General features: G+C 38.7%; 2 protein-coding genes across 2 annotated transcripts in view; one reads left to right on the top strand and one right to left on the bottom strand.

Moving 5' to 3' along the window:
- Positions 1-699: 699 nt before the first annotated feature.
- rfx6 (regulatory factor X, 6) lies at positions 700-19,882 on the bottom strand. Its single transcript, XM_050058345.1, has 20 exons — positions 19,676-19,882; positions 16,995-17,154; positions 16,106-16,229; positions 15,571-15,632; positions 15,350-15,427; positions 14,967-14,994; positions 12,724-12,831; positions 12,493-12,570; positions 12,274-12,387; positions 12,098-12,147; positions 11,540-11,699; positions 11,303-11,447; positions 9,118-9,227; positions 8,888-9,005; positions 7,114-7,236; positions 6,182-6,388; positions 4,626-4,941; positions 2,963-3,333; positions 1,365-1,565; positions 700-1,267 (listed from the first exon to the last, which is right to left on the bottom strand). The coding sequence occupies exons 1-20, from the start codon at positions 19,830-19,832 to the stop codon at positions 1,098-1,100; spliced, it is 2,880 nt and encodes a 959-aa protein (XP_049914302.1). The 5' UTR covers positions 19,833-19,882; the 3' UTR covers positions 700-1,097.
- Positions 19,883-22,618: 2,736 nt separating this feature from the next.
- tdrd15 (tudor domain containing 15) overlaps positions 22,619-27,647 on the top strand; it is a 20,563-nt gene continuing 15,534 nt past the window's right edge. Inside the window, exons 1-2 of the mRNA XM_050058254.1 lie at positions 22,619-22,658; positions 25,598-25,667. Of these exons, the coding sequence (XP_049914211.1) occupies positions 25,636-25,667 (32 nt within the window). The 5' untranslated portion in view covers positions 22,619-22,658; positions 25,598-25,635. The remainder of the gene's footprint in view (positions 22,659-25,597; positions 25,668-27,647) is intronic.

Raw genomic sequence — 27,647 nt, 5'->3', positions numbered from 1 at the left:
CATAGTAATATGTCATGTAGAGCTGCAGCAGCTAATGTATAGCCACACTAGCCGCTAGTCTGAATTAAAATATTTTAGCAAGTATTACAGAGATTGTCATGAAGTTTGAGCAGACGTTCATGGTTCCCATATGATGAATCCAAGTGACTTTGCTGATCCCCTGACTCCTCCTCTTTAGCGCCACCATGAAGTTGACATTTTTGCCTTTTTGGGAGAAATGATGTGACATCTCTTGAATAGGTTTGCGGTGAAATTTTGTGCCAACATTTCCTGTTCCTCTCTGGATTAAATCAAGCTTTGGGGATCCTTTTGACTTTTCATCAGTGTCCATCAGCAGATGTAACCACGCTAACATGCTAAACTAAGATGGTGAACATTCTAAACATTATACCTGCTAAACATCACCATGTTAGCATTGCCATTGTGTCGCACACTCTGACTCCATATGCATTTCTTTTATTCTGATGATGACGTTTCAGCCTTTGCACCTTCTTCAAGATCTCTAAATTACGGTCTGAACTACTAAAGAGTGTATTGTACCATATGTCTGTGCAGAGCAGGTGTGAAGAGGTGTGCTGTTAGGCTGCTTTTTGCTTGTTGTCGTGTCAATAAATACAACACCACTGTGACTAACAAATATTTATTTACATCAATTTGCAGACAGATGAAGTGGAAGCCCTTAGGCATCATTTAGGAGCAAAAGTTTATGATTATTTCCAAACTGGAAAAATGATCAATTGAAAAATACAGCTGTGGATATGAGACAAATATCTGTGTCAAAGTGACTGTGGTTATAAATTGTATGTTTTTAAAGTAATGATCCTAATTTTCATACAAATAAATATCTTTGCTCTCCTCTTTAGGTATATAATACAGTCGGGGATAAAAATATCATGTAAATCTTTCTAAGTCTTTTTTCTTCATCTCTCAATGCAGCAGTGTCCTGGCTCCATGCTCATACTGTACCTTACAGTTGGATGCTCTGGGTTTGAATGTGGCTGGCTGTACTCGTCGCATACGTACATTCTGGATCTGATGGGAACTGAACTCCAAACATCAGGACAGATCTCCTGAAAACGTTTGTGTTTTCTGCTGCGTCATTGTACTCCCCCTGCTCCCATGAAGACAGTATTGATGGGAGGCAGCGAAGAAACCAGGTCCTGCACCTCAGAAGAAGACGGCACACGCTGCTGAGACAGCAATGCATCCTGGGAGGTGAATGGAGAGGGAACTCCAAACATGCAGGGAGCAGATCCTGACGAATGATCTGAGGAGGAAACGACAGAAATGCAAGATGTAATTTACATCCCTGGCCATCTTATAGATTTCTTTCGTATTTAAGTGTTGAGAAGTTTAAACCTGACCTGCTCCAGTTTCGGCTTCAGTGAAATACGCTCCTGTTGTTTTCCTTCCAGGTTCGTCCAGGATGTTGAGCGGATCATGGACTTCAGAGTACGGTGAAGGGAATGGGCGCAGGCTGCCGACGGTGCTGATAACGGATACGTGCTGGTCCACCAGTGATGTCATACGCTGGCTTTCCAGGTAACTACTGTTGCCATAGTAACCTGCCACAAGTTAGGCATTGAGTTCATGTTAGTATTTGGGGCTATTTGGATTGTGCACATAGAATAGTGGTTCCTTACCTGGGGATTGGACGCCCTAAAAGGGTAAAAATAAAAATCTGGAAGGTCACCTTTTGCTTTTTGACAATATTATATTGTTTTGTTTTATATTCTATATTGAAAGACTGGATTCTTTCAAGTGTCACAGTGGTGAAATGGTTTGCACTATGGCATCACAGCAAGAGGGTTCTAGGTTCGAACCAACCAGCAGTCAAGAGCCCTTCTGTGTGGAGTTTGCATGGTTCTCCTGTGTCAACGTGGTTAGATAGGTTAATTGGTGACTTTAAAATGCCTGTAGGTGTGAATGTGAACGTGAATCATTGTCTGTCTGTCAGCCCCATGATAGACCTGTCCAGAGTGTACCCCGCCTGTCGCCCACTGTCAGCTGGGATAGGCTCCAGCCCCCCAGCAACCCTGAATGGGATAAACACTCACTGATAATGAAAGAATGGATTGTTTTTCCTCTGTGCATCTCTAAATGCAATCAAATTCTCTTAATTATTTCTTTTTTAAAACTTATTATTCTTGAAGAGTACGGAGACAAAACAAAAGCCAAGGCTGGGAACCACTGACATACTGTACAGTCTGATATAAGTCAGCAGTGAGATTGTGGCATCTTAACATATTGCACAAACACAATTTAAAATAATTCTGCAAAAATTTTTGTATGGATAAATGGGCATTTTGCTTCCTTTTGGCAACATAACAACAACAATAGTGATTTGTTCATCATGAAACATAGTTTAAGATTTTCAATTTGCTGTCTTTAAAGCCTACCGAAGACTATAATAGTCACAGGAATTGATGTGTGTTATGTTTTTTGAAAATAAATTCAGATTGCGGCTAAAATATCTTCACATAAATAAACTTTAAAATCTAATGTATTGACTTTTTGTCAGCAGAAATTGACAATATGCAAATATTTGCAGCTAAAAAGCACAGTAAATTGTAATAAGTGAGTTTGTCAAAAGTCACTAAATTCAAACTGAGTTAGTAATACTACGTAACTTTTACAGATTCCCCTTAATTTTCTAATTTCAGCTTCTTTAAAATTATAAAATATGTTTCCAGTCTGAAGGACAACATCACATTGAATAAATATTCTGTACCTTCTTATTCTGACTCTTCACTGGGGCCACATGAGACTTAGATTGAGGGAATTATTTAAAGCTAACACAGCACGGTGGCACCTCTACATCTAATAGAAATCTTCAGGCCTTCTTGTGCATTACTTAAAGTTTATTTCCCTGTGAATAAATAAAGTTCTGTAGGACCCACCAGGTGATGTGACAATGGCAACAGGCTACTTCCCAAATGAATGCCACAATCTGAGTTCTTACCGCCATGTCCTGCAGCAGAGTATGTCTGTCCCTGACACCCACCGCCCGTTGGGTTTAGTCCAGCCCCCACAAAGCTGAACCCCTCTGATGAGTCCAGAATCTGAGCTGCCGTCTGAGCGTCCAGTCCCTGTTCAGTCTGAGCTGCATCTGAGCCTGAACTGTAGTTGGATGTGGGACGGACCGCAGAGCCGTAAGTTGTCAGGGAGCAGTTTGTGCTATTAGATGAGTGATGGGCCGACGGGTGGTGATGGCTGTAGAAGACGTCTTTAGTCAGGTGCTGGTCGTTGAAGGAAGGGTACCGGGAGAGGTGGTAGGCCAACGATGAAGCCTGAGACTGAACTGAAGCCAAACACTGGTTCTGAGTTTGAGGCCTGAAACACAGAGTAAACAAATCTTAACAATGACATCAAAATATATTTTATTTAACTGTCAGATATTTGCAAATTCAAACATGGACGGGAACTTGACAGTTCAGTAGTAACGTTAATATTTGCCAGGGCCACAGTTTGGCATGTTGCTGTGGGCGACTAGTCCAACACATGCTAATATGTGGTCACCTTTTTTCTCCAATTACATAACATCCAGACATTCAGGAGGTTTTCACTGATGCTGAATAATCCACAAAGGTCTCCTTCCCTTCAAAACCAACGGACCAGGGGTCTCGATTCTAAAACAGTGCATAGGATCCATACTAAAAAATGTACATACAGACAAAGGACAAAACTGGTGTGCGCCAAAAAATATTCAACAATTTCTACAATCAGGGTTCCACCTCACCATCTGCACTGACAGTTTCTTGTCTCCAAAATGTTTGTGAACATGGGTCAAAGTTTCTCCCGTCAAGTCTGCTTTTATAGATCACAACTTTTCCATGGGAAGTGCTGTACGCCTCTTTCAGGCCTTGTTTTGTGCATACGCAATGTTTATTAATGAGACCCCCGATCATTTTAACTGCTAGAAACACTGAATAAAGCAGTTTCACATTACAAATCGGTGTCATGCTGGTGCTGCTCATAGTAAATGAACTTCTTACTACGGTGGCCGGCGTGGAAACGCGAAAATGTGAAATCACGAATGGGCCTATCTGGAGCCAGTGTTTGGTTTGTTCCTTCTGGGCTACTGTAGAAACATGGCAGTGCAACATGGCAATCTCCATAGACGAATACCAGCTCCCCTATGTAGATAAATATATATAAACGGCTCATTCTAAAGTAACAAAAACACAACAATTCTTATTCTCAGGTCATTATATGCTAAAGAAAAGATACTTATTATATTATATTCCATTTTGGCCAATGTATCCTACACACTGGACCTTTAAATCCTTTTAAAAATAATAATAATAAAAAAAATACATTTCAATATAATACCTCCAGTGGAGACCTTATTTAATGGCAATATTTTTTTTTTTTACCAAAATTTTGTTAAAAATTAAAATCTCCATGATTTACCATTTCATAGCAATATGGTAAAATGAACCAAAAAAGACAACAAGAAAAATCATAAAAAGAGAAACATCTGTGTTTTCATAATTAAAATTTAGCACTAGAATCATATCAGGGTAAGAGCTAATTATTACCTTACAATAGAATATATTAAACAAAATGTGACAGCCCTGAAGTACATCAAAAGTTGTAGATGCACAGTCCTAAATGAAGCTGACCTGAGTGCAGGCTGGTAGTTTGAGGCTGTGGAGCCCCCAGTGGGAGGGAAGTAACCAGAGCTGGTCTGAGGTAAGCAGTGGTACAGGGTCTCCGGGTAAGAAGAGCAGGGGCTGGGCTGGGTCATGGTGCTCAGAGTGGACAAGCAGGAGGAGGAAGAAGAGGAGCAGGTGGAGGAAGAAGCAGGAGTAGTAGTGGTCAGAGGTCTCCCTGTCATGGGCCCCTGGTTGATGACGGAGCCTCGGTGCACTAACGCTGCTGGAGAGATAGGGGGCGTCATGAGGGGGCCGCTGACCTGAGAGAAGTCCATCTGACCTCCTGAGTGTGAAGAGGGGAAACACACATGGACAGCAAGTGTTAACATTACAGGATCGTTTTATACGACGGAGCTGTATTATACATTCAGAGCATTAATATAGCAGCGAACAACAAGTCACACTCCCTCTGTGTGTGATGTAATCCGAGCTTATCGGTCTAGCTAATCGCTGCCACTCTCTACTGTGCTCATACAGCAAGTTACAGCTGATAACACTTTCACGATGCACAGTGACTGAACAGCATTGTCGTGGAAACGTAACACCCATTCTCCAGTTCCCCCCTTGGTTAACACCTAGATTTGTCGGTAGTTTTGGCATTGTTAGCACTGTTTGCACTGTTAGCGCTGTTAGCTGCTTAGCCTCCTCCATGTTGAGAACTGTGTGCAGGCAGCCTAAATCAGACTCTAAAAAAAACACAGATCTGCTCTAAGTGTCATATACAGCTCCTTAAAGCTGCACTTATACTATTACTCTCTGCAGCTCTATTTAGTTTAGTTTTTTTTAATCCTATTAGTATCCCCATTAGCTAACGCCCTTGCATCAGTTTATGTATAATGACTGTGGTCTCACTAGCATAGGTTGCACAACGTTTAAGGAGGTTGTGAACGGTTCAGTCAACGTTGCTTTGTTTTCACTGTGATCACAAAGGTATGGAGCACCTAAAGTCCCAAAAGGTGATTTCACTCACTCTTACCTAACAAGATAAGAAACATCACCTTACTGGACTTAAGCCGCCTCGCACAAAAGTTCTTTTTAACATGACCAAATCATTTCTCAGCCTTCAATTCAATTCGATTCAATTCAATTCAGTCTTTTTTTTATATAGCCCAGTATCACAAACCACAGTTTGCCTTAAAGGGCTTTTCTACATATGAGACCCTCTGTCTTTGGACCCTTACGGCAGATATGGACAAACTCCCTGCCAACAACAGCAACAACAAAAAACCCTTTAACAGGGAAAAAAATGGAAGAAACCTCTGAAAGAGCAACTGAAGATGGACAGACGTGCAATAGAATAGGCCAACATGATAAAATTACAGTACAGACAATCAATATGACATACGACCATAACCAAAAAGTTGATCAGGATAATGTCATTCATCAAGCACTCATTTTGATAGATATCAGTAGATCTAAGTATTAATATTGTGGAAAGTAGCACAGTTTAGATTTAATATCATCTTCTTTATGTCTTAGGGCTGTACAGAAGACAAAAAAAGTTGCATTGTTTTTTGTTTTACCTGAAACTGTGAACCCAGCAGACTCTGTCCCCTGATAGATGTTGGTGCTTGTTTCCAGACTTTGCTGCTGATTGGTGGGCAGAGACATGTAGGCGTGTTCGCCCAGAGACTCATTCTTCACTGATTGGTCGATTGCAACGTTGGTCTTGTTGCGATTAGCTAGGAAGCAGGAACTGGGAGAGGCCATGAACGCTGCTTTACTTGCATCTGAAAGTTAACGTCACATCGTTAATAACAACATCTGGTGAAACTTACTGAAGCAGGTACCGGTTGAGCGGTTGATGTTGATGTCAGTGATGATGATTTAGTGACACTGTAGGACCTGTTCCGTTGTGTGTGGGGATGTAATGTAAAGATGATAGAACTAAAAAAATTATTAATTAATCACACTTTACTACTGGAGCACCGGTTCTTGAGGCACTGAGATCATTATGTTGAAAATCTGCAATGCTACGTCTTTCCAAAGGCTGAGAGTTGAGGACTTTGCTTTGTTGGTCCTTGCTGTGGATAGTTCAAGCATCACTATATCACTAACATAAGCCAACCAGTGATAAATGCTGAGTGAGTGAGGAGGGAGCCAGTGTAGGGCAATCATTTTCTTTGATGCGGTTGAGCCAGCTAGCCAAATTTTCCTCTGTTTTGTGAACAAGTTCAGTAATTAAATAACTAAGAGTACAATTGGGTCTATAGGGATTTGATATCCAATCATGTCAGATATCACTGTTGTCATTTTAACCTAAAATTCAAACACTTTTTTACATTCTCAGACCATGTGTAAAAAAGTTTCAGTTAGTTCAGGCTGGCAAAAAGAGCTGGGAGGGGCTAGGGCTAGGAATGGCTTTGGTGATGTATTTCCTCTGAGGAGTCTAACATGTCTTATGGTATATGTTGAAATGGATCAGCTGTTCAGTGTCTGTGTTGATGCTTGATACCTGCATTTTTCATGTATTTGTCCAGCAGGTTCTGCAGGTCCTGCTCCTTGTCGTTGTTGAACTGAGTCTCCAGAGCCAACAGGATGTATTCGTCCAACAGCATCCTGATCAGATGGAAGGAACCTGCCAGTGTCCAAAATACAAAGAGAAAAGAGGTCATCGTGACTGAGGTGAGACTTTGTGTTTACCTACAGATCAAACTTCCAGAGAGATTAGACGACCTCACTGTGTCTTCTTCTTCATTTACCGTGTGACCTTTAGGATCAAGCTGTTCTTTGTTTGACCCGCAGGGTCACAGCTTTAAAACCTTCTGTGTGTGTTTGAGCTCCACCGGGAGTCTTCAGACCAAATGGTTAGTGTTTATTCACGAACATGTTCTATGTGTGTGTGTGCGTGTGTTTGAACAGAGAGCACGCGACCCGCAGATAAGACTTTGTTTAATCAGAGTCTGGCCATTACAATTTATGGCACTATTGTAGCAATCTGCTGCAAGCTGGCTTGTATTAGCCTTGTGTGTGTGTGTGTGTGTGTGTGTGTGTGTGTGTGTGTGTGTGGACTGAATGATGGCGAAGAAAGGAAGACAAAATTAATCAGCTCAGTGACAGTTATTAATTTCACAAACAGTTGTCATTATGTTCAGTTTGTCGCTTTCATAAATTGTGTTTTGATGTTACCTGATTAACAGGTTTGTTTGCACCAGTTAGACCATATTTCCCTTCTGGTATCTTTGAGTTGAAAGGTATACATTATATACTCATATCGTGATTTATCAGTTTTAGTTCTGTTTGCTCTGAAAGAAAAAAACACTTAGTTTTTTTTGTTTGTTTTGTTTTTGTGCTGTGAAGAAACCTGACCTGATGGCAAACAAGATGAAATACAAAAGAAATGTTTGATACCACCAGTGTACTCAGTGATGGCCATGCTAGTTTACAAAAGTTAGATTTAATTCTGATATTAAATGAGGTAAACATTTATTGGTGTTATAATTTAACATACTGTTTGCAGAAGCATGTAAAAGTCTGGTCACCCCAAGACAAAATAAGCAAGACTAAAGAGCTTTTGCATTAAAACCTTTAGCAATATCAAATGTATTATTTAATTCAATTGTATTCAGTTAAATTTAATTTAATTTAATTTAATTTAATTTAATGTTATTTTATTTCATTCAGTTTAATTTGATTCATTTTATTTTATTTCATTTTATTGTGCAGCAAACTTTTTTCTGCATTTTTCACTTTAGAAAATTAACAAAGCATATAGTTTGTTTAGGAACAGTGGTGGAAAAAATACTCCTTTACTCTTTACTTAAGTACAAGTAGGAACACTACAATGTAAAATCACTACATGTGAAAGTCATGCATTCATAATCGTAAATAAAACTACTCAAGTACTTGCATCAAAATATTCATACAGTACAAACAGTAAAAGTATTCGTTATGCAGAATGGCCCATTTCAGAATAATATTATTGGATTATAATTATTGATGCTTTAATGTGTAAGGATCATTTTAAACAGTGTTGGGTGGCTTAAACTATGAAAATATGTCATAATAATTGTTTTAAAATTATATTTTGTTCTAATAATCTGAATCTACAACGTCCAACTGTAAAATAAATGTAGGAGTAAATAAGTACAATATTTCTCTCTGAAATGTAGTGGAGTACAAAAGTGGCATTAAATGTAAATACTCAAGTAAAGTACAAGTATCTTAGTCTTGTACTCAAGTAAAGTACTTAAGAAAATGTACTTTCCAACACTGGGAAATCTCCTTACCAAAGCTGGAGGCATTGTTGAGCGTGAGGTTGTGCATCACTCTGGCACCAAAGAAACTCCACCTTAAGAGGAAATCCTGAGCTCGCTTCTTTACTGATCGACCGCTCTGCTTCCCCGGCTGGTCAGAGACAGAAGAGACAGAAAGGACAAACTGTTTAGTCTCACAACAGGACATTTTGCAAGACAAATACTGTACGAGTCCACACAGTGCCAGGTGGAACAGCTGTTACCTTGATGACTTTATGCTCCACGACCGAGTCCAGCCACTCGATGAAGGACTCCACTGTTGCGTTCTTTCTCAGCAGCTCCTTCAGCTCCTGAAAGACGGTGATGGAGTCATCTGGAAGGAAAAAGACAGAGGAGACAAGCTGCGTCATTATTAATAAAACAGATTCTCATTCCTATATTAGACCGATAGAAAACAACTGCTGGTTGTAAAAAAGCTGTACGAATGCATCTTTTCAGAATTACATTAGTCTATGGATGAGAATCATCTGATAATAATTAAAAATGTAAAAGAAAAAAACCCATCTATCTCAGTTATGATGATGTAGATACGTAGAGATTCCATTTTCATCCAGTTGATTTAAGAAAATATGAGCTAACTGGCACATTTTGGAGGTACTTTACTTGAGTATTTTTATTTCATGCTATTATAAACATCAACTTGACTACGGTTTGGAGGCCAGTGTTTAATCTTTAAAATTTTACTACATATATACGACAACATTATTACTTTGCAGATTCATTAATTCACAAATTATTTATAAAAAATATAAACCAACAAATAAACTCTGACATATTATTATAGGCTAAGCTACCCAGGGGTATTAAAAGTAGTTAAAATTAGCTCCACCTCCGCCAGCTGCAACATTAAAGTGATGGACACATTAATGCATTAATAATTATAATCCCGTTATATAAAACTGGGCCATTCTGCTTATTGAGTACTTTTACTTTGGTACTTTTATTATAATTTGACGCTGAGACTTTTGCACTTTTACCCAAGATTTGAACTGTATAATTTTTACTTGTAGCAGAGTATTTTTACACTGTATTTCTGCTCCTTTCACTTAAAGGGAAATTTCAGTATTTTTCAACCTGGACCCCATTTTCTCATGTTTTTGTGTCCAAGTGACTAATGACAACAACAGTTATTGAAATTGGTCCAGTACTGAGCAGGTATTTCTCGGCTGGCAGCAGCGAAATAGGCTGCAATGTAATCACTTGGGGCAATTTTGCATTGTCAGTTTACATCTACCAAAAGTGTGTTTTGTTTTTTTTACTGACAGGCTCAGATTGTTATTCTAAGTGTCTGACAATGTAATGGAGAGGATCCCTACAGAGATGAACCTTTTTTGTGAAAAAGTGAGGTACTTTTGTTTAACCAGAAAGTCTAGCCATTGCCAAACCCACCAGACTCCATTTGAATAATCAGTAATTTTATTATTGTAAAACACACTTCATTTAAAGTCCAGAAAAACAAAATAAAACTCACAATAGCCATCTTGGTTTGTCTTTCCACTGTTCCAACAATCACCAACTCTGTTTTGGTTGACTTAAAACTTTATTCACCCAGTTAGATGTGTAAATATGCTGCCTCTATGCACACTAAAGTTACAGTTTATTTAAATGGAGTCTGGTGAGTTTGGCGATGGCAATTTTGGGGCTGTTTCTGTTTCAACAAAAAGGATCTTACTCTTTAACACAAAGGTCTGTCTTTGAAAGGATCCTTTCCATGATGTTGTTAGACACTTACAATAACAATCTGAGCCTATCAATGGCAAAAACAAGCACTTTTAACGGACGTACGTTGAGGGTGCAATTGCCCCAAGTGATTACATTGCAGGGCGGCACAGTGGTGTGGTGGTTAGCACTGTCGTCTCACAGCAAGAGGGTTCCTGGTTCGATCCCGGGTGTGGGAGCCCTTCTGTGTGGAGTTTGCATGTTCTCCCTGTGTCAGCGTGGGTTTTCTCCGGGTACTCCGGCTTCCTCCCACAGTCCAAAGACATGCAGGTTAATTGATAACTCTAAATTGTCCGTAGGAGTGAATGTGAGTGTGAATGGTTGTTTGTCTCTATGTGTCAGCCCTGCGATAGTCTGGCGACCTGTCCAGGGTGTACCCTGCCTCTCGCCCAATGTCAGCTGGGATAGGCTCCAGCCCCCCTGCGACCCTCAAGAGGATGGAGCGGTTAGAAGATGGATGGATGGATGGATTACATTGCAGCCTGCTTCGCTTGTGCAGACTGCTGCCCTCGCTCCATACTGGAGCAGTTTCAAAAGTTGTTCCCATTTGTCACTCAGACACAAACATGTGGGAAAACTGGGACCAGAAAAATGCCAGATACCAAAGTTACCCTTTAAGTCAAAGATGTGAGTACTTCTTCCACCACTGCTGGTCAGTAGGTGTCTTACACTCAGAGTAGATGTCTGGGTCCTGGTCTCCAGCAGTGTTTACGCTGAGCAGAGGCTGTGAGCTGATGCTGCTGAGATCCACATTGTCGATATCTGACACCATGCTGGTCACTACAGCCTGGTCGAACAGCGCCGGACGGGCTATCTGAAATAAAGACCTCAGAGATCATTATCATGTTTATTTTTGAGACATTAATGTATACTGTAATCTATTCTGCTCTTCAGTGAGTGTCGTACCTGTGCCAGGTGTAAAAACGACGTCTGTCTCTTCAGGGAGGAAACAAAGTGACGTGCTATGGGGAGTTTCTTGGCTGCAAGGCATTCTGGGAGGTTCTCAAGGGAGGAGGCTAGCCAGTGCTCCCAGTGTTTGGCAAAGTTGCGGATATCTGCCAACAGACTGTTGAACAACATTATACAGATCTCCTCTGAATTCCCAGTAAGTAAATAAATCAATCATTCAGTGTAAAGATCTGCTGTTTTCATCTTTTTTTTATATCATTGTAGCTGTAATAATGTCTTCTGGGTCAGACTGGACTAAAAGCTGCATCCTCGTCTCGACAGTACAGAAAGAAGGTAATTTTGTATCATAACTGAAGGGAATGATGGCCAGAATTCAACATTAAGATCCAGGCATCCCAAATTTGGCTGAAGCTTTTTGCCAATCAGGAAAGTTCCTTCAATCATGTTCATGTTATTCTGGGATATAGAAGTGTTTTATGGCAAATAGGCTTCTAACTTTGTAGCACCAACGACTACTTTGACAATAATGACATGAAGTGAAGTGAAGTAACAAACCTTTCAGGCATCTCCTGCATTGTAGCAGGAATCAGAACATCTGTTAAAACCTGAGAACATAAGATACATCAATAAAACAAAACAAAATGGGTTTATTTAAACATTTTGAACCTGCCATTAAAACTTGTTATATAAATGTCTGAAATCCCAAAACAATATTAGCATTTCATAACAACCTTATAGAGGATGGAGTCACAGACGCAGAAGATGTCGACTATAACGGGGTTTTCCAGCAGCGGCAGCAGGTGGTCGGGCATTCCCTGCCAGAAGTGTAGCAGAAAATTCTGGATCTGAAACAAAACATTTGAAGAGTTATATGTCGTTTGAGCAGATGGTAAACAGTTTTGCTGGTTTTACTCTCAAATCAAATGCTCCCATGTTGAAGTAATTATCACCTCCTCAAAGTTGACATTAATGGCGTTGTCCAGGATGCACTGGCAGTGAGTTTTATACATCATGATCAGAGTGTCCACCTGCAAAGAGACAATGAAGATCTGACATTAAATTAATTCATGGACACACTCCATTAAAACCAGTCAGAGAGATCACCAGGCATCTTGTTTGTTTACAGTAAATACAGAATATACTGTATATTTAAATTAAAGTGGGATTTATTTACCACTGACCTTTTCTCTGGCGATATTTCCCTGCAGCAGAAGATGCTGAGCATTGGGGAAGTCTGGGAGCAACGTTCCAGTTTTGGAGCTCAGAGAGTATTTCCTGGTGAAGCCTCCCTGAAAAATATAATAATGTCAGGCCCTTTTTCCTTGAGTTGATCTTGACACTGATTTTATTATGCCTCTGCGCAGGTGATGGCCGTGGCTGGAGGCATAATGTTTTCGGGTTGTACGTCCATACGTTCATCAAATCCTTGTAAACGCAATACCTCAAGAACGCCTCAAGGAAATTCCTTCAGATTTGGCAGAAATGTCAACTTGAACTCAATGATGAACTGATTGGTTTTTGGTGGTCAAAGGGCAAGGTCATGTTGTGTGTTGTGTAGGGCCGTAACGGTACATGTATTTGTGTTGAACCGTACGCGACTTTTGGTTCAGCACGACCCTGTACCGAATTATTGGGCGCAGGATATTATTTTATTTTATTTTGTTTTATTTTAATTCCGTTTTTGCGAGCCGAACCATTTAAAATATCTAGTTCCCCAACGGACATAATTGAGTGACGGACCGAGTCCGACCGTAAATCTCCGCTTTCACTTTGTGCAGCGCATTCTCGCATTTTGACAACATGGCAAGTGAGCCTGACGAACCTGAAGACCCACCCGCAAACCTTAAGTCCTCCGTTTGGGAACACTTTGGTTTCAGGGTAAAATACGAAGATGGAAATAAACAAGTGGACAAGACAAAAGCAGTGTGCCGACACTGCAGAACAGCGGTCGGGTATGTACTTGGAAACACGTCTAACATGCTAACGCATCTAAAGCGACACCACCCGAGTTTGAACGTTAACCGGCACGACTAGAAAAAGCAATCTGGTGCAAACTACGATATCGTCGTCGTTTAAAAAGAAAGAGCGTTTCCCTGACCATCGCGCTAAAGAAATAACCAACGCCATTGGAGTTGAGTAAAATTGTTTAAGCTGCACTTTAGATATAAGCATGTTTTGTTTACTGCACTTTAACAAAGTGGGAAAGCTAAGTAAGTTCCTAGTAAAACTGAATCTGAGCAGGCTTTAAAGCTGACCAGCTGCACTATACTTTTTATTTTAATTGAGTAAAACTGTTAAAGCAGAAATGTATATTTATATTTTTCATTCAAAAAATGTGTTAAAAAAACAGCAGGATTTTATTTTTCACTTTTATATTTCTATTTTCATTCAAACAATGTGAAAAAGCAGGATTTTATATATATTTGTTTCATTCAAAAATTGTGTAAAAAGAGTTAACTGCTGTGGTGGTATGTTTTTAATAAGGTTACCAATAAGTAAAAGATATTTAATAGTTGTCTATTTTTTTCATTACTGTACCGAAAAAAACCAAACCGTGACTTGTGTACTGAGGTACGTACCGAACCGAGATTTTTGTGTACCGTTACACCCCTAGTGTTGTGTGCTGGTGTTATGTGCAGTACATGAGTGGCTGATGTGTAATATGTATTTTTATGTTTTTTTTTATGGTGTATGCTTTTTATTTCTTCTGGACTGTTATTGTAAGGCAACAATACTTGGGCAGCTTCTGAGTCCAAGACAAATTTCCCTATGGGGACAATAAAGTGTATCGAATTATCATATTATGTTGTATCGTAAGGATGAACTGATTTTGGTGGTCAAGGGTCAAAGGTCAAGGTCAAGGTCAACTTAACACACTCTGAAAGTCCTGTTGTTGCCGACCTCCTGTTGTTTACTTTTGTACCTTTGCGCAGTTGTGTAGAAATGTACTCCATGAATTTTGTTAATTTAGGGAAAAGTTGAACTCTCATGAACACAGGAATCCCGTGACAAACTTTCAACCAGAGAGGGCAACAAAACTCTACTTTCCATCCTGGTGTTAAATACTCTTTAAAGGTATGCTATACAGGATTGCTGGTTACTGTTTGTAAACACACTCGGCAGCAAAAGTGAAAGTGCCACTGGCACCTGGTCACTGCCCTCTTATAGAGCCCCAACATCACCTGAGCACTGCGGGGCTACACGCCCATAAATGTCCCAAACACAGAAAATAAGAGGGGAAAAAAAAAAGAAAATACAGGCAGAAAAGCGGAGTCTTTGCAGGAAAATACACCGCCACACACTTCTAGGAGGTCATGCTGTAGGTGATGGCTGAGAGGGATTACCTCCGTATGAATCTATGCATTGGTTTCAGTCATAGCCCTGCAGAGTATATCTTTAAGTAAAAGTTTCCGTTTTCACTTACCTCATTCTTGAGCTTGCTCCCTGAAAATCTACAAAGAGAGACAAATTGCCATTTGAGTCTATACTTTTCACATTAATGAATGTTGTTGTGTTTTTGTGTAATTTGAGTGATACATTTCCAGATTTATTCCAGATGGACTGAACAGATTAACTTATTATTTAACATGAGTTTGCAAACTAGAGATGACATGATGACACACACATATACATGGACTTATTAGGGGAAAAGAGTAACAGCAGTGGTGACATTGTTGTGGCTGGTAAAAATGGAGGTGTCATCTGCAAAGACTGAGACTTAACATAAAAAGATAGAGCCACTGTGCACTAACGCTAAACACAGAAACACTAAGAAATCCTATAATGATCATGTTACAGTTTTGTTACCTGGTCAAACCTTTTCCAGAGTACACAGAGTGATAGTAAGCGCTGCTCTCTTTGATGCCAATTCCATAGTAATGATATCTGTGTAATGCCAAGAAAATAATAGCACATAATAACCATAATTGCAAAGATTACAAAAAAAACATTTTAAACAACATTTTGGAGATTTAGGTTACATGAAAATATGAAACTAAAAGACAGAAGATGTGATGTTTTTCATTTACTTGGAGTGCCCTCTGGTGCCGAGTCTTCTTGTTGTTAGAAGAGGAAACTTCTGTCGAATCGTCTGAGGAGAACAGAAGGTAAAAAAGTTCTGATTAGATCAATCAGTCATCAGAATATGGTCACTGGATCAGTATTAGGATTCTACAGTGTGTGGACAGTAATTCATGTTTGATGAACAGTATGTAATTGTTGTAAATGTACTGTTATGTTTTTAAGTATAGACTTCTAGGAACATTTTCGAGACTACCTATAATAAATTCTCGTACTTATAACAAGGAGACAAAATCAAACTGAAATCAATGTGCAAGGAAAACTGAAATAAATGTTAAGGATCATGATGTCCACAGATTGTCACATTTTATTAACACTAAACTTATTCAATCTCTGAGTTTCCCCTTGTTACCTAAAACTAATATACAGCCTAATAGAACATAAAAAAATTTCCAGATACTGTAGATCTCTGTTTCTGATTGTCTAGAAGACATGTTGGACAATAAAGATGTCATAATGTGCTCTGTTCAAACACTCACAGACCTTTCCAAATGTAGCAGCACAGGCCGGCTCTAGTTTCTCCTTCCTGCAGAAGTCCAGGTAGTGAGCGTAGAGGATACATCGAGGCAGACACACTCCTTCACACACGATGTAATTCTCCTCCAGCCTGTAGAGACACGTTAGTGAGAAAATCACAACAATATCTATACATGTCCACTGAATACAGTAAATGCAAATGCTCACTGGATTTTAGCTCCACAGCAAAAAGAACTGTTACAACAACCAAAATACAGCTTTACAGAGGTGTGTGAATTCATAGTCTGGTTGCCAGCCTTGGTAAAAGTTGAAAAAAAGGAGGAAGAAATCACTTCCGGGTTGTCGTTTTGTTTGAATTAATAATCAGAAGCAACTACGTAAAAATTCTTACATTTGCACCCCACAGAATAATTTTGTTTTGACTAGAAGAAGTCTTTGTGGAGCTGGGAAATGCCTTCAGATCTGCTGTAAGTGTGAACAAATGACCTGCAGGTTTAGTCCAAAGTTTCGGCTTGTGAGATTTCATGCAGCCAAAAATTATTTTATAATGACACACAGCAGTTTATAAGTTCTTTAACAATTTTTTCAAACCTCCACAATCATGTTGAAGGATGGAGGAAGGGGAGATTCAGTGATGCAAAACAATGCTAACAACCAGCTGTGGAGATACTTTATAAGGAGTTCATTTGCAAAAAATCTAAAACGAATAAACCAACACCAGTTTGACTGATATTTCCTGCTGTGCACAATAATAAAAAAAAAAAAACCACGATTTAGGAAAATTAATAAATAAAGCAGAGAAGAATCCTTTATATGTGCAGTATGTCACCCTGGACACATGAGTATGGATATTACTGTCCCTTAACTGGTGTAGTCCAGTTTGCAGTGCTCTTACCACTGCAGAGTGAGCTGCGTCTGTTTCTTCTTGTCCTTAATGATCTGACTGATGGTCTTCCTGGAGGGCGAAATGCTCTGTTTGATGGTCAGGTCAGGGTTAAAGTCCACCAGGTCCTGGTCTTCCTCAGAGGACGGCGTCTCGTTACTGTCCTCTGCTTCTGTGATAACATACAGACAGGAATACAGTACACAATTCATAAAAGAGGAGAGTGCTCTGCCTTAAAAAATCTACTTCAGTGTCCTGAAGATGTAGGAAAGATGACTGATGATGAAAGAAGATGTAGGAAAAATCAAAAGGCAGCACAAACCTGAGTCCTGTCTTTTTCCTATATCACTTTGGGGGAAGCAAATATTGAAGTACAGTAGGTTAGAGGTTCATCTATACCCTTAATTTCCTTATATAACTTTTTTTCAGTATGGTTGCCACTGTCTTACCAAAAGGGGGTCAAACAGTTTCTTCCTCTCTTGTGTAGCCACAGCCAGTACCTTCTATGGAACACCCTTAGTTGAGTGCGGCATCTGAGGTGCTTCCTGCATCATACTGACCTGTCCTTTCTTGTATTAACATTAATTTCAGTTTCAGTGTTTCTTCTCAGTCTCCAGAGACAGTTTACATGCCTCCATCATCGCCTTGTAAGAGCTTAAGTTTTTATTTTTTAATTCAAACATCAGCTTTGAGGAGAATGTTAAGAAATTAATTTGAAGTATTTGTGTTTACTTGACCTTGACAAAGTGATTTGAGCTTTCATTGAGCACTCAACTGAGATTGTTCACTGGCCCACACAGTGAACTAAAAATTTGTTTGAGCAATTAAATAATGTGCCACTTTTTTTCCCGAAGAATATAACAGCTATTCAAAGAGGCCTACAGTAACTACATTTTGAATGTTATTTTGTTCAAAGGGAATGTTTTAATCACTTTTTGCTCTGAAAGAGTTTCTGTCTTTTGGAGAATGTGTTTTCATACAAACTAAAACAAAGGACACCCCACAGTGAGAGAGGAGACAAACCTGAACACTGTTAATGTCATGTCACGATGATAAAAACTACAAAGAATAATAGCTATATAATAAAGAAATGAGAAACTGTCTAACAAGCCAAATTAAATTTGGAAATTTTTTTCAATATTTAATTATAAACAGCAGAGAACTACATGTTATTACTGAAATCCTATGTTGTGTTCAAGAGCTCATAGACTCCCAGTATATCCACCAAAACATTGGAGCCAACAGCTGCAGAGTTTGTAAGTTTATCATTTAAAACTACGAAGAAAAAAAAAGAATACAAAATTGAATGTGAATCATGGAGGTCAACAATATTTTTGTATATTTTTCTTAATTTTGTGGGACAATTTCAAAACTTAACAGCATCAGAGGATTTTAGCGAGTGGACTGGGCAATAGCAACAAAGTATAATTGTGGGAAGGGATGGTGAAAACAATGCAACTGAATATAAAAAAGACTAAGACTAGTGAATTACATCAATCCTTACACTGCTTATGCACGCTAAAATTAATCCTCTGGTTCAACTTAAAAAGATTAAGGTAACAATTTGCGTGCATTTTTTAAAGTAGTTCCAACTGGCGTTATTGAGTCAATCCTTAGCCTTTTATAATCTGATAAACTTAATTAGTTTCATACAACTAACATGATTTGCTTTGACCTCAAAAAACAAAAAAATTGAAGTTGAACCAACTTAACATTTATCCAAAAGTTGTGCTGATTTTGAGCAGTCAAACTGTTTGATTTAAGATATTCTTACTTATTTATTTTAATTCCATCCCTACTCAAAAATATTTTTGATTTTGACCAATTTCTTGAAATAAGTTGTCAACTAACTCAAACACATTAATTAAATAAACATAATTATTTTAGGCTGAAAAACCTCTTCTTTTTCAAGCTTTATCCACTGACCCCATGAATCATTTTTTAGAGTGTAATGAACACATGAGCAGGGTCCAAGCCTTTGGAGGAAACAAGGTCTTGATGAAACAGTTCCATGTCTTAAAGTTGGAGCATTTTGGAGAAAGGCTGCCTGGTTTTTGAAAAACAGCCCTTTGTGATAATCCTTTATACAATGTGTAAGTGATATTTAATAGCTCTAACGTATGGAGCATGTCTGTCTTTTTCTCTTTGTGCAAATCTAAGAAAAAAAAGTCCTGAAAACCAGGAGAAACTTAATATATTGCACAATGACCTAAATCTTATATTAAAAAAAAATAAGGGTGAAAACCTGATGAAACAAGGCTTTACGTTAGGCTGCAAAATATATGGGGGAAAAAAGTGTTTATTCTACATTTTTTATAACATCTGACTAATTTATTTACTCTTTTTATTTAACTTTATTCATGCACAGAAAACATCTTCCCTCCTGTTTACGTGTATGATTGTCTGTGTTCACGTATAGGGCCAAAAAAGTTTGTGAACAAAATGGATGGGACCTTGTTGCTGTAGCACCACCATGTGGTCAAGCTGTGTACTTTTTTTTCTTCCCTGAGCAAATTTGAAACCACAGAAAAACATTCAGATTTAAAGTGGAGACTGAGTGAAGATTATTTCCAGAAAAAGGGAATATAATGGTTAAGATATAAGAAGGATATTGATATAAAACAGTAACATATCAGCTCGACTGATCTGAACTCCCAGCAGCAAAAACTGATTGAGAGTGGTTGTTTCATTACCTGATTTAATCCCAGAATCATCCTCCTGACGAAAATGTGTCTGTCCTTTAAAGTCTGTGACTGTTTCTTCTGGTGAGCTGCACAAAGTCTTGGTTAGAGAGTGAATAAGAAACACTCCATCTCTGGCTGAACTCTCACTGCTGCGTTTCATCGGCATAGTCACGTGAAATAAATGTCGATAAACAAATCAGCCAAAGACAAAGAGGAAGAAGGAAAGTGGAGTAAGCCTGCTGTGAGAAAAAAAAACAGTCCACTGCAGCTCATTTATCCTGAAGACTGTGAATCAGCTCTGAGTCTTTAAACACTGTTTGCCAATCCCACCTTCACACACGTCCAGGTAAAAATAAAAAAGCTCACAAATACCACGTCCAGCATTTTTCATCCAACCAAAAGTGGAAACAACAGCACTGTTGATAAATCTGATGGAGCAGCCTCAGAGTAATAAAGCCGAGCTGTGGGAAGGCAGAGCTAATGAAGCCGTGGATGCATTCATCATATTTACAGAAGACTGGGGCTAATCCATGTTATTAATGATTAACAGAAAAACCCTCATCCATCTGTCCATCTATCCATCCTGCCTCACACACTCAGCTGGCCCTTTACACAAAGTTATATATGTAGAAAAAACAGTTTGCACTCACTTTATTTAGATTGTGTTGAAAACTCAAATAGCTGTATGTTCATCCTGATTTACTGTGTGGCAGCTGAGTAAGCGAGGGTTCATTTTCAGACTTCTACCTGTTTAAATAAAAATAAAGGTTTTGAAATAGTGTAAACAATGTTAATAGGCAAATTATCACAATAAAGCAGCTGGAACTGGATAATGTTTGACTTTTTCTTAAATGAATGATTTAGACAATTTCCCCCTGGGGATTAATAAAGTATTTTGAATCTGAATCTGAAGATGATTAATCTGTATCAAAATTGTTGCCAATAAATCTTCTGTCAATGTTCTAATCATTTAATCGATGAATTGTTTCATCACAATTAAAAAACAATGTGTCAATCAACACCTTTTGGGGATTTTTTCTGTTGAAATACTTTTTTTAAGAGTATCCATATTGGAAATGACATTATGGTATTTGTATAAGGTACTTTAACTGAAGTAAAAGCAATAACCACAGTGTAGAAAGACTTTGTTACAAGTAAAAGTCCTACCTTCAAAACGCTATTGAAGCAAAGGTTAAAGTATTAGCATAAAAATATCCTGAAAGTACCAAAAGTAAATGTACTCATTATGCAGAATTGTTTATTTAGAATAGAGCATATCTGTCTGGTCCACCAGGGGTGGAAATTTGTCTTTGGGTCACCAAACACAGAAGACAACATTGTAAAAAAGCAGACAAAAAGTCAGTACACTTTGTTAAGGTTACAGATGGCAATTTGGATAAAGGACTTCTTTCATACATTTTTAGTTGCCAGAGGGACTCTATAGCGCCTCCCGGAGCTCAAGAGCTCAAACTGGCTGAAGAGAGGATGGGAGCTATCTGCCAAAATACTCCTCACCTTCTCCCTTGTCCTTTCTGTGAAGAATTGGGTCAAGGGCTTTTGTGGCATGCCACCTATTTTACATGCTATTGTCACGATCCTAGAGAGTTTATTTTCAGATGTACAGTTAAGATGAGGAAAATATCAATTATATTACTGGATTATATTACTTTACTACTACTTTATATTACGCCACTTTAATGTTGAGGCAGGTAAATGTATTACTCTGAACTATACAGCTGGGTACTTTGTGAATATTTCCTGAGATCTATGAAGTTTCATCTTCTCCAAATTGCAAAATAAATGTATTTATAATCAGTGACAGTTACTAAGAAAAAAGTGTAATAAAATGACAGTTACTTATCAAAATGGTACGGTGGTGTAGTGATTAGCACTGTCGCCTCGCAGCAAGAGGGCTCCTGGTTCAATCCCAGGAGGGAGCCCTTCTGTGTGGAGTTTGCATGTTCTCCCTGTGTCAGTGTGGGTTTTCTCTGGGTACTCCAGCTTCCTCCCACAGTCCAAAGACATGCAGGTTAACTGGTGACTCTAAATTGTCTGTAGGTGTTAATGTTAGCGTGAATGGTTGTCTGTCTCTATGTGTCAGCCCTGTGATAGTCTGATAACCTGTCCAGGGTGTACCCTGCCTCTCGGCCAATGTCAGCTGGGATAGGCTTCAGCTCCCCCGCTTAGGAGGATAAGTGGGTACAAAAATGAATGAATAATCAAAATGTTGGTGATTACAAAGGGGTTACATCTAAATATATTTTTTTCAGTAAAAAGTTTATATGCAGAATATAACATCTGTTGCTTTGCATCTTTTGCAGGAACATCATCTTTTGGCAGAGCCAGTTTCTGGACATTTTTCAGCTTTATTGCGCAGTTTAAAATATTTGTTAATACTAATCAAAAATAATCAAATGTGATACGTTACATTATTTTGATGAAGTAATCAAAAAGTTACATTACTTATTACATTTTACAGGGTAACTAGTAATCTGTAACCTATTACATAAGTAACCTTCCCAACACTGCTAGTAACTATGTTTCCAGATAACTGGTAAAGTAATAGGTAATATGTTGCTTCTAAAATGGTGTGGCTATAGAAGTATAGTGGCAGAAGATGGAAATACTTGAGTAAAGTACAAGTATCTCACAATTATAAATGTACTCAGTTGATATCCACCACTGGAAACCTGTTAAGTCGCCTGAATGTGATATTAATTTGGGTTTCTAGCTCTAAGCAGATATTTAATTTTAAATTCAGTAAAAATCTTAATGGGAATACATTTTAAACAGGCCAGCAAATATCATAGTTGCATTTCAGGTAATTTCCAGATTAACAATGTTCATATTTTAACGATTTTAATCTTGACTGAAACTGAGGCACCTCTGACCTTATTTAATGGCGGACAGACCGGAAATGAGGTCAGACACGTGCTGTAGCATCCTGACTGATGTTAACTTGACAGTTGGAAGACATGAGACGGAACAGAAGGTAGGAAACACACATGAATGTGAGAGAAGAAACTCTACTCATAAAGATGTCGGTGTTTCCAGTCACGTATTACAATCTGAGATAAAACCCGACCATGCTGGAGGCTGATTTGTGGGACGAAAAATTAAGTTAGCTTCGTTAGCATTCAGCGTTAGCTTAAACACTTTAGCTCTTAGCTAGGTTTTGCCGCTCACACCGCTGAATGTCAACACCGTCATGAAACAGTCTGCTGAGTCAGTTTTCACCTTCTTGTTCCTCAGCCTCTTGTGGATTAAAGTAAACCACGGTTTGCCGAGTTTATACATTTTTAAATTGTACTTAAAGTGTAAGTCGAACCAATGGGCAGTTCCCACATTAGCCAGATTGCTAAAATCAAACCTAGCAAGCCGCACATTTAGCTTGAGTCATTTTCATTCTGTTTAAATAAAGCTAGACCGCCAAGAGTGATAAAATAGGATTTCTTCTAACACTTTGTAACGTTACATGTACACAACAGCATACAATGCGAAGTCTCCACAAGTTATCGATAATAAATATTCAGACAGTGGTGGACTCACCCACAGGTAGCATTTCTTGAGTAACGTTATTCCCAGTATGTGTTACTTTACTCCACAACAGGGAAATGTTGTACTTTTTACTCCACTACATTTATTTAAAAGCTTTAGCTACCAGTTACTTTGTAGCTCCAGATTAATGACAAGAATTATAAATTAACTAACAGCCTGTGATATTGGTATTTATTATTATCAGTATTATCACTATAGGATAAGGTACCCAGCAGTATATACAGTAGTTAAAATTAGCTCCATCTATACAAGCTACAACATTTAAGTGTAGGGATGGGGAAAAAATTATATAGCATAGAATCATGATATTTTTATGTTGCAATATTGTTTGACATTTTTATTAAATAAATCACTTACATTGTGAATAGAAATATAAAACTCTTTTAGCCCATTAGAATAATGTAAGCGATTTCTCTTTCAGTCCGCTAGATACATTTTGCTGCAATAAAAATGACTTAAGTGAGATGAACAGACTAAAAAACTTTATCTTATAAAATAAAACAGATGTTAAAACAGTATTCCTTTGGGAACATAAAGCCCCGGTTCCACTAAGCAGTTCAGTTCAGTTTGGTACGCTTTTTCAGTTTCCTCTGTGAAAAGTTGTGGATGGGGGCGTCGGTGGCCTAGTGGTAGAGCAGGCGCCCCATGTACAAGGCTGTTGCCGCAGCGGCCCGGGTTCGACTCCAGCCTGTGGCCCTTTGCTGCATGTCACTCCCCCTCTCTCTCTCTCCCCCCTTCACGCTTGTCTGTCCTATCCATTAAAGGCTAAAAAGCCCCAAAAAAATATCTTTAAAAAAAAAAGAAAAAAAAGAAAAGTTGTGCATGGTACCAGTAGAACCGTTCTGTACTGTACCCATTTTCGGTCACCCCTCTGTTGGGGTACCTAGCACACAGATCTGGTACTAGAAGGTGGAGCTTCGAACACTGCAGTCTGTTGATTGGTCAATAGTGGACGGTCACTCTGCTCAGGGCTGAGTTGTGGCTGGTTTTGAGGCTCATGTAACCACTGTTCATACTGTGGAGATTGTTATCAGTAAACTGTTATTGGTAAGTCGTATTAGTCGAACTAAATGCACAAGCCCGCTAATTTTGAATATATATGGAGAGAGACTCTCACTGCAGCCTGTTCTATTTTGTTCTGAAAATGTCAGTGTGCAGGCTTGTTCTGTGGACGATAAATAATTGCAAACTTCCCTCTGTGTCACTGGTAATGAGGAAATACAGTGAGCTGGACGGAGCAGTGAGTGACAACAACCCCGTCCACATTTAAGAGTACTGTTTGCAGTGGAAACACAAGTGTCTAGGTACCATGTCTGAAGGGTTACTTTTGGCTCAAAAGGTACCATACTGAAAGTGTTTGGTGGAAACAGGGCTTAATTTGCAGTTGAAAAAAGGTAATCAATTGCACTGTATGTTATCACAGTACTTGGCATATGACGACACTTTTGAAATTGCAGTAATATTGCATTGTGACTTATATTTGGTAAAAATATATTGTGAGTCCACTGGTGATTCCCACCCCTTTAAGTGATGAATACATTAAAGCATTAATTACAGGTCATTTATGAAATATATATGAATCTGAAACTGGACATTCTGTATAATAAGTGCATACTTTTGTACTTTTTTATGGTTTAATTAGGTACCCTTAACTTAATTATATCAGTGCTGCTAATAACGATAACTTAGGTTAAACCAAAGTGAGCCTAACAATATTAACTAGACAGTTATAGTTTTTCTGTCATAATCAGTGATGGGTGAATGAAGCCATATGAAGTTTTGGGGCTTTCCTTCTATTTGTGCTGGAAAAAGATACAAAGCTTTGGGGCTGTAAACGCAGCGAACACAGTGACATCTGGTGGCTTGTAGAAATAATAGCAGCCCTTTGAGACAGACAGAATCATTACATCAATAGTTTTCATCTCATGTATACAATTTAAGTTCCTCAGTCTTTTGATCAGGAGTCCTGCATTAAATGCAGATCTTTTTGTGCAGTATGTTAGCTGAAAAAAAATTGAAACTGTCAAATTGAATGAAATTCTTTTTGAGGCACTGGTGACGTTTGAAGCTTCAGGCATGTCAACCGTGGTAATCTTCATTTGACACAAGCTCCAACACACTGCATTGAAATCGTGCGCTTCACAGGTGTGAAACAAGCTTCAGAGCCTCAGTTTTATTTGCCCATTTCTTTACACAAACTTTACAAAGAATAACATTTAACAGGATAAATAACTAAATAAAATGAAAATCATGTGTCAAAGTTGAGCTATGCATTAAGTTTATATACTCTTAGTATGTAAAGGTTAACATTGTTCTTCTGTGTTTTTTAATAATAGTGATTATATTTAGTTATCTCCAACATTTTTCTTTCAGGTTCTATTTAAGATGTGACCGTTACTGATCCTGCAGCCATGCGGTCAGTGCTGGGCTCCGAACATCAAAAGTAAGTAAAACAATGTAGTAAAATAAAGTGATGCTGGAATGTTATTGTACCACAGTGTATCGTATTTAGGTTATTTTTTTATTGTCTTTCCAGTGTTTTAGTGACTGTTTTAAAAGTTGACAGATAAGCTATTGTGTAGTTATGAGTTTGTAGTTATTTGCTTTCAGACATTAATATGTAGATTGAATGTAATACACTTCGGTGGAGCAACAAATATGGCCATACATCAAAATTGCTTGGCCTTTCAATTAAATGTAAAGTTATTCTCTTTAATGTTTTACTTTAATCTTTTAAACTGTTAAGGTTATATGAAATTTGTTAAAAACATTTTTTATAAATGGCTTGTAGCTACAACAACAGATTTGATTTCAATATACAGTAAATGCTAATAGAAATGAATCTACAACCATCTTAAGGTAAATACCACACTTGACAAACAAAAAAGGCATGGAGCTCAGTTTAGGTCTGTGTTTGAAACACACCATATTTACTAAAGACTGCTGCAGCGATTATGTTTTACTGTAGGTTGATGCAGAAGTTAGCATCACTCTGGTTCCCTTGTGAAAAAGCCAAAGATTAAAAAATTCAGAAAATTCAAAAATTGTGGATAGTTGCAGAAAATAAGCTATCTGGCAAACAGATGTTTATGTTACTTACAGGTTTTGTTCAACCTGATAATCTTCACAAATGAACACCACTGTTAAGATTTTTGAAGCCTAAAAAGTAAAAAGCTAGTGTAAGTGTCTTTCCACTGTCACTGCAGGTGCGTGTCGGTGCAGTGAATTGACGTGCGCCAGGCTTGGCTCTCACAAACAATGTCCACACGTTTCCCGTTGCATTGCTCCATTTATTTCTTCCATACATTTAAGCGTGAGAAGGTACAGCACCTTGCTTTGTAGCAATTTGGAAGCCTATTATTTAATACTGCTCCTGTCTGCAGACACCTCAGCTGTGCCTCAGCCACGGTCAAAAAACTGTTTGCCTCTACACGCACACCTGGCCTCATTACCCTGGCTGAATAAATGCACTTCCACCGGAAGTTGCCACAGTGCCACACAGTACAAAATGTTTTACAACAAAAATAAACACACGTAGATAAATGGCTGTAACAGCTAGTGTTAAGATATAAAGTTAATACACCATGGTCTCATGATTTAACATTCCTACCAACGAGGCTGTGCGTGATGACGCTCTGTGGTCTCATTTAGCCTTGTGTTTCTAACTGCCTTTTTTAAGACACATAAAAGCTCCAAAATTACTTTTAAAGGATAACTTCGGTATTTTTCAACCTGGGCTCTATTTCCCCATGTGTATGTGTGCGTATGATTCATAGGTACAACTTGTTTTAAAATTGGTTCAGTATTGAGGGAGGCGGATGCAGCCGGCAGCCGCGAGGTAGATATGGGGGCAAATGCGTCCCGTATACCGGTAAGTTTGTGCATTAAAAGTGCTTTTTTCGCCACTGACAGGTTCAGATCGCCAGTGCTATCTCTGTAAATAGCATACTAAGCGTTTCGAACATTGTTTATATAACATTACCTCCACTGTGTCTGTAGCTCTCTCTACTCATGGGACAGCCATTTTCCTTGAGGAAGAGGTGTTTTGGGATTGGATGTCTTCTCTTCTTCGGCTGGCAGTAGTCATCTTGGGAGAAGTGAGCGCTGCAGACCTGGTGGTCTGCAAGGCGCAGTGTCTGGACAGGAGTGTTAGCATCCATTTTGTAGTACAGCTAGCCACAACTTCAGCATCTCGCCGTCCGACAAAGGCAGCCTATGAAAGCTGTACGGGCTGTTGCGCGACATCCTGTTCTTGCAATTCGGATAAGCACAAACACAAACCATTGTTTTCAATCGATGCAGTAAAACTCTCAACTGTACTCCGGGACAACCAGCGCCACTCTGAGCAGCGCTCAGCATGGCTCCTCTGTTTTCTTCCGGCAACAAGCAAAGCTCTCGCGAGATGACGTCACACAGCCCAGAG

The sequence above is a fragment of the Epinephelus moara genome, chromosome 12, assembly GCF_006386435.1.
Source record: "Epinephelus moara isolate mb chromosome 12, YSFRI_EMoa_1.0, whole genome shotgun sequence".
Taxonomy (NCBI): Eukaryota; Metazoa; Chordata; class Actinopteri; order Perciformes; family Serranidae; genus Epinephelus; species Epinephelus moara.
Note: the sequence above shows the minus strand (reverse complement) of the source record. Positions and strands in the feature narration are given on the sequence as shown.

Coding starts and splice junctions, on each gene's coding strand:
- rfx6 (XM_050058345.1), bottom strand. CDS start 19,832: ATGCCGATGAAACGCAGCAGTGAGAGTTCAGCCAGAGATGGAGTGTTT. Junction 12,571..12,723: donor GAAATATCGCCAGAGAAAAG/GTCAGTGGTAAA, acceptor GTCTCTTTGCAG/GTGGACACTCTGATCATGAT. Junction 1,566..2,962: donor CTCTGCTGCAGGACATGGCG/GTAAGAACTCAG, acceptor AACTTGTGGCAG/GTTACTATGGCAACAGTAGT.